Source organism: Borostomias antarcticus, assembly GCF_949987555.1.
Source record: "Borostomias antarcticus genome assembly, chromosome: 13".
In the NCBI taxonomy this organism is placed as follows: Eukaryota; Metazoa; Chordata; class Actinopteri; order Stomiiformes; family Stomiidae; genus Borostomias; species Borostomias antarcticus.
This window is the reverse complement of record NC_140246.1, coordinates 1600542-1608041: the sequence shown is the minus strand read 5'-3', so window position 1 is coordinate 1608041 and position 7500 is coordinate 1600542. Positions and strand designations below refer to the sequence as shown.

General features: G+C 48.3%; 1 protein-coding gene across 1 annotated transcript in view; it reads left to right on the top strand.

Moving 5' to 3' along the window:
• Window positions 1-7500, top strand: part of anks1b (ankyrin repeat and sterile alpha motif domain containing 1B) — a gene marked incomplete at both ends in the record, with an annotated part of 173456 nt that overhangs the window by 64309 nt on the left and 101647 nt on the right. Inside the window, 2 exons of the mRNA XM_084447668.1 lie at window positions 1606-1686; window positions 3224-3380. Of these exons, the coding sequence (XP_084303794.1) occupies window positions 1606-1686; window positions 3224-3380 (238 nt within the window). The remainder of the gene's footprint in view (window positions 1-1605; window positions 1687-3223; window positions 3381-7500) is intronic.

Genomic DNA, 7500 nt, shown 5'->3' with positions numbered 1-7500 from the left:
AACCTCCACACAGTCTAACCTCAACACAATCTAACCTCAACACAGTCTAACCTCCACACAATCTAACCCTCCACACAGTCTAACCCTCCACACAGTCTAACCCTCAACACAGCCTCAGTTGCAGAAGCGCCTTCGCTGAGCAACTGAGATCCTAGTTTAAGAACGCAGTGTTGGACCGCTGGGTGTTGAACAGCCGTTTCCCTGGTGACGGGAGCTTACAGCAGCGGTTTGTGTTGGAGGACTTTCTCAAGGCTTTGGATTCCAGAGCTGTTGAATGTTTCAACTAATTGTGTGTTTTCACCGAAGGGTTAGAGGGCTTGAGAGAGACGGACTGATTAGGAATTCATGGGAGGAATAAAGGTCACTTGCTAATCTTGGCTCTGGGAAATTCCCCTGTGTGTTTGTGTGTGTGTGTTTCTGTGTGTGTGTGTTGTTCTGTGTGAGTGTGTGTGTGTGTGTGCGCGCGCATGTGTGTGCATGCGTGTGTGTTTCTCTGTTTGTGTGTGTGTGTGTGTTGTTTCTGTGTGAGTGTGTGTGTTATGCGCGCACGTGTGTGCATGTGTGTGTGTGTGTGTGTGTGTGTGTCTGACTGTAGGTGAGAGTATCTTATGCATGTGTTTGATCATGCACATTCTCTTGTGCATAGACCTGTCAGGATGTACTCACTGTTATGAGATTTACCTGTCTAATTAAACTCAGGAGCCACCCTGCCTCAGCTCAGTATCCCAGGGTTCTCTCTGTGTGTGTGTGTGTGTGTGTGTGTGTGTGTGTGTGTGTGTGTGTGTGTGTGTGTGCCAGTTCAGTATCCCAGGGCTCAGTGTGTGTGTGTGTGTGTGTGTGTGTGTGTGTGCCAGTTCAGTATCCCAGGGTTCAGTGTGTGTGTGTGTGTGTGTGTGTGTGCCAGTTCAGTATCCCAGGGTTCAGTGTGTGTGTGTGTGTCAGTTGGGTATCCCAGGGTGCACTGTGTCTGATGGTGTGGGGTATCCCAGGGTGCACTGTGTCTCATGGTGTGGGGTATCCCAGGGTGCACTGTGTCTCATGGTGTCGGGTATCCCAGGGTGCACTGTGTCTCAGGGTGTTAGGTATCCCAGGGTGCACTGTGTCTCATGGTGTTAGGTATCCCAGGGTGCACTGTGTCTCATGGTGTGGGGTATCCCAGGATGCACTGTGTCTCAGGGTGTTAGGTATCCCAGGGTGCACTGTGTCTCAGGGTGTTAGGTATCCCAGGGTGCACTGTGTCTCAGGGTGTTAGGTATCCCAGGGTGCACTGCGTCTGATGGTGGGGGGTATCCCAGGGTGCACTGTGTCTCACGGTGTCGGGTATCCCAGGGTGCACTGTGTCTCAGGGTGTTAGGTATCCCAGGGTGCACTGTGTCTCATGTTGTCGGGTATCCCAGGGTGCACTGTGTCTCAGGGTGTTAGGTATCCCAGGGTGCACTGTGTCTCAGGGTGTTAGGTATCCCAGGGTGCACTGTGTCTCAGGGTGTTAGGTATCCCAGGGTGCACTGTGTCTCAGGGTGCTAGGTATCCCAGGGTGCACTGCGTCTCAGGGTGTTAGGTATCCCAGGGTGCACTGCGTCTCACGGTGTGTTTCTTGTCTCCCAGCATGTGGAAGGGTCTGAATGTAAACTGCACTGACAGCTCAGGATACACCCCACTGCACCACGCCTCCCTCAACGGACACAGGTAAGACCTGGAGAGGCCTGTGTGTGTGTGCGGGTGTGCATTTGTGTGTGTGCATGTGTATGTGTGTGCGTGCATGCGTGTGTGTGTGTTTTATGTGAAATCACAATTGGGTAAGCCATTGAGCATTATTCACAATAAGATATCTACAATAAGATGAGTGGGACTGATCCGGACTCTCATTCATTCCCTTTCCTTTAAATAATCAACATCTTCTGAGAATCTAATTATCAACAGCATTTACCTGATCCTCATTCAATAGAGATCAGCATTTTCCAAAAATCACCCCCAGGTGTTGAAGTAAGCGGTGCAGGTTCATGAGCAGCCTCTACTGCCCTCTGCTGGCGTGCAACGGTATTGGCGACTGACTCCTGATTGATCTCACGCCCTGAACGGACGCAAGGCTTCCTCGTCTTCCCCCCACGCCGCCCTCTCGCTCGGCGAACGCGTCCTTAGCGAACGACTTACTGCGCTCGCATATCTGTCAGCGCGCATGAATACACAGAGGGACGACGCCGCCTCCTTTACCTGCGCCAAATAATAAATCCCTTTCACTCCGTGGATTAAGATTAGACGAAGCTCCGACCCGCTTTAGTCGAACTGACAGATCGGCGCTGTGTTTCGGGGGCAATTATGTGGATTTCCTTCTTTAGAAGAGCTGGCGGGGAGGAGAGAGGGGAAGCAGAGAAAAACACAGCCTCAAAGTGAAACGGAGGTCGGCAACACACACTTAGGGGAGTGATCTGGAGTCACGATAGGAAGGATTTATAGGGAGGAGTAGCAATTAAGCTTCAAACGGCAGACAGCTGCGGACAGGCAAGGAAGACCACGCCGACCCAGAATGCATTCCTTCAATCCCTCCTTGATAATTCTGCTCTCAGAAGGGATTGATTATGTAAAGGAAAGGTAATTCCTAACTTCCTGTGTGTCTCTGACGTGTTGAATGCCAGTGTGTCACTGTCTAAGTGGTTTATGGTGCAGTAATATCATTAGAAGAACACAGAACGTGCCGCCAGTTGGTGAGAGTGTATTTTGAGCACCCAGCCAAGTTTGTGACACCCACTCTCTCTCTCTCCTTCTCTCTCTACCTCTCTCTTTGTCTCAATCCCTCCCTCTCTCTCTCCCTCTCCCTCTCCCTCTCTCTCTCTGTCTCAATCCCTCTCTCCCCCCTTCTCTCTCCCTCTCTCCCCCCCCCCTCTCTCTCTCCCTCTCTCTCTCTCTCTTTCTGTCTCCCTCTCTCTATCTACCCCCCCTCTCTCTCTCTCCCTCTCTCTCTGTCTCAATTCCTTTCTCTCTCTCCCTCTTTCCCTCTTTCTCTCTTTTTCTCTCTCTCTGCCGCTCTCTCTCCCTCTCTCTCTCTCTCCCTCCCTCCCTCTCTCTCTCTCTCTCCCTCTCTCTCTCTCTCTCTCTCTCTCTCCCTCCCTCTCTCTCTCTCTCTCTCTCTCTCTCTTTCTCTCTCTCCCTCTCTCTCTCCCCCTCTCTCTCTCTCTCTCTCTCTCTCCCTCCCCCTCTCTCTCTCTCTCTCTCTCTCTCTCTCCAGGGCTGTAGTGTTGAAGCTGCTCCAGTTCGAAGCCTCCACCAACGTGGCGGACAGTAAGGGCTGCCTCCCCCTCCACCTGGCCGCCTGGCGCGGGGACGTGGACATCGTGCGCATCCTCATCCGCAACTGCCCCTCCCACTGCCGCGTCAACCAACAGGTGAGGGCCGAGGGGCGGGGAGGGGGCGGGGCATGGGGGGACACACCAGCGAGCTTGTTTGAATGTCGGAGGTTTGCATTTCACTGCAAAGGATAGTAGTCAGGCCCCCTCTGAAGCAGCACAGCACTGAGGAAGAGCAGCTCAGTACTAACTCAGTACTAACTCAGTACTAACTCAGTACTAGCTCAGTACTAACTCAGTACTAGCTCAGTACTAACTCAGTACTAACTCAGTACTAACTCAGTACTAACTCAGTACTAACTCAGTAATAACTCAGTACTAACTCGGTACTAACTCGGTACTAACTCAGTAATAACTCAATACTAGCTCAGTACTAACTCGGTACTAGCTCGGTACTAGCTCGGTACTAACTCGGTACTAACTCAGTACTAGCTCAGTACTAGCTCAGTACTAACTCAGTACTAGCTCAGTACTAACTCAGTACTAGCTCAGTACTAGCTCAGTACTAACTCAGTACTAGCTCAGTACTAGCTCAGTACTAACTCAGTACTAGCTCAGTACTAACTCAGTACTAACTCAGTACTAGCTCAGTACTAACTCAGTACTAACTCAGTACTAACTCAGTACTAGCTCAGTACTAGCTCAGTACTAGCTCAGTACTAACTCAGTACTAACTCAGTACTAGCTCAGTACTATCTCAGTACTAGCTCAGTACTAACTCAGTACCTGTCCCAAGGCTGGGTAAGGTGGGGATGTAATATTATATATGTTGTGTATATGTTTCTACCACAAAACGTCTTTAAAAACTGTACTGCTGAAGTACTACAGTATCAATAAAATATTTCTGTTGTTTCTAAATGATATTATTCCCAGATTCTACAGTATGTTGTTACAGTATATACATTACAATTTACTTTTTCAATGGACAGATAAGATCCAGACGAGGTGTCACAACATAATTTGTTAGGGTTAGTGGGGTTAACTTTATCCTATGATAAATGGGTTAGGGTTAGGGCTAGGCAGCTGTGCAGGATGGGTAGACGCTCACAGAGTGACAGACGCTGATGATCAGGACAAATAGCCGCTGACAGACTGATGAGTTCATGGCTCAGCGAAGGTTAAGCTTGTTTGTAAATGGTAAATTTGTGTGTCCCTGTTTATGCCCTTGTAAATGTACAATATACTGTGTGTGTTTGTACTGTGTGTGTCAGTGTGTGTGTGTCAGTGTGTGTGTTTGTGTGTATGTGTGTTTGTCTGTTTGTCTTTTGTGTGTTTGTGAGCATGTCAGTGTTTGTGTTACGATTTAGTGTGTATTTGGGTGTGTGTGTGTATTTATGTGTGTGTGTGTGTGTGTGGTGTGCTTGCCTGTACGTTTATCATCATATTTACACAGTCTGCAGGGGAACTGCCTCCTGCACACAGAGATATACGACTCGCTCAACACACACATCATCAAGACTTACTACGCCATGTCATCCACACACATTACTCCATTCACAAGTGTTTACACACTATTACACCTCTCAGTACTTGAATATTAGCTGTATTGACTTCAGTGAGGACAGTGTGTGTAGTAGAAAGCGGGGTTGTGCGCAGCTGATCTATTCCGTTATGCTACTTGGAAGCTAATTTGACTTAATTAGATATGAATCTGTATCCGGATTCCGGATCCGGAATCCATCCTAACACTAGGGGGCGCTGTGGAGTCATAAAAAATAGATCTGTTGGGCATGTACCTGACAAGCATGTCTGAAATGTATTCAGGTGCGTGACTCTGGAGAGATTTATAGACTAGTAATAGTATTTTAAAGTCTATTCTAGAGTTGACAGGTAACCAGTGTAGTGATTTTAAGGCTGGTGTGATGTGTGCCCTTCGTCTAGTCTTAGTGAGGACTCTTGCTGCAGCATTCTGTATCATTTGTAGTTTAGAGATTGCTTTCTTTGGTAGGCCTGATAGTAGAGCATTGCAGTAGTCCAGCCTGCTTGTGATGAAAGCATGCATTAGTCTTTCGGTGTCAGCCTGAGAGAGAAACAGTTGCACCTTGGCAATGTTCCTTAAGTGGTAAAAAGATGTCTTTGTAATATTCTTGATGTGGTTTTCGAAATTAAGATCAAGTCAAGAGTCAAGTATGATACCTAGGTTTTTAGCCTGGCATTTGGTGTCAATTTCCAGAGTTTTTAAATGTGCAGATAGTTTCTCTCTTTCAGCTTTTTCTCCAATGATCAGTACTTCTGTTTTGTCCTGGTTTAGTTGGAGGAAATTATGTGACATCCATACATTTATATCCGTAATACACTTGACAAGGCAGTCAACCAAGCTGTAGTTACTGGGTGTTACAGAAATATAGAGTTGGGTATCATCTGCGTAGCTATGGTAGCTAATGTTGTGCCTCCTGATGACACTGCCAAGGGGCAGCATGTACAGGCTGAAGAGTAGAGGTCCTAGGATCGATCCTTGGGGCACCCCACAAGTCATAGGGATCTTTCCTGAGCTATGGTCACTGAGGGCAATGAAGAAATCTCGACCGATTAGATAGGTCCTTAGCCAATTAAGGACTGGACCAGAGAGTCCTTTTGCGTCTTGTCTGATTTTAGAATTTTTGATTAGATATCTATATCATTTAAAAATTTAGTTAGGGAGCAATTCCTGATTCAAATTTACTGAAAATGGAATAGACCCTAACTTTTAAGCACGGCCTGATTTTTAGATCTGAATCTGGGTGCTATGACCCTAGGGCTAGGGTTAGGTTGGGCTATGGTTAGGGTGGGCTAGGGTTAGGGTGAGTTAGAGTTAGGGTGGGGTAGGGTTAGGGTGGTTAGGGTTAGGAGCTAGGGTGTGTGGGGCTTCTATTGCCCTGTTGAACTGTGAACCCAGTACTTGTGGTAAACGTGAGTGTGGGAATGTGTGAGTGCCTTGTGCTCTTTAAATGGGACCTCAAGCATACAATTCAACATATGTGTGAGCATGTGTGTGTGTATGTGTGTGTGAGCGTGTGTGTGTGTGTGTGAGCGTGTGTGTGTGTGAGCATGTATGTGTGTGAGCAGGTGTGTGTGTTTGCGTGTGTGTGTGTATGTGTGTGTGTGTGTGTGTGTGTGAGCGTGTGTGTGTGGGTGTGTGTGTGTGAGCATGTGTGTGTGTGAGCATGTGTTTGTGTGAGCGTGTGTTTGCGTGTGTGTGTTTGTGTGTGTGTGTGAGCATGTGTGCGTATGTGTGTGTGTGTGTGTTTGCGTGTGTGCGTATGTGTGTGTGTGTGTGTGTGTGAGCGTGTGTGTGTGTGTGTGTGTGTGAGCATGTGTGTGTGTGAGCGTATGTGTGTGTGTGTGTGTGTGTGTGTGTGTGTGTGTGTGTGTGTGTGTGTGTGTGTGTGACCAGGTCCCCTGGGCTGCTGATACATCCCAGGAATGTTTTCTTTTCCAACAGCGTGAGGATGGAAGGTTACGCCATTACCTCCTCCTGACTCCCTCCCTCCCCCTCTCTCCCTCTGACTCCCCCTGCCTCCAGACCCCCGGAGTGTGAGAAAGAAAGAAAGAGAGAGGGGGAGAGAAAGAGGAGGGGTAGGGGGGGAAAGACAGAGAGGGAGAGTGAAGGAGTGAAGGAGAGAGGGAGAGGAGAGGGTGAGAGAGTGAGAGAGTAAAGGAGAAAGGATGAGTGAAGGAGAGAGGGAGAGGAGAGGTAGAGGAGAGAGAGAGAGAGTAAAGGATAAAGGATGAGTGAAGGAGAGAGGGAGAGGAGAGGGAGAGGAGAGAGAGAGTAAAGGATAAAGGATGAGTGAAGGAGAGAGGGAGAGGAGAGGGAGAGGAGAGAGAGAGAGAGAGTAAAGGAGAAAGGATGAGTGAAGGAGAGAGGGAGAGGAGAGGGAGAGGAGAGAGAGAGTAAAGGATAAAGGATGAGTGAAGGAGAGAGGGAGAGGAGAGGGAGAGGAGAGAGAGAGAGAGAGTAAAGGAGAAAGGATGAGTGAAGGAGAGAGGGAGAGGAGAGGTAGAGGAGAGAGAGAGAGTGTAAAGGATAAAGGATGAGTGAAGGAGAGAGGGAGAGGGTGATTATTGTTTGTGGTACTTGCACGGCCATTATGTGCTTGGCAGTGTGTGTTATGGTGAGATGTGCCACATCTTCCATGTGAACCAAGGCAGAGGGCAAAGGTCATGAGTGTGTGTGTGG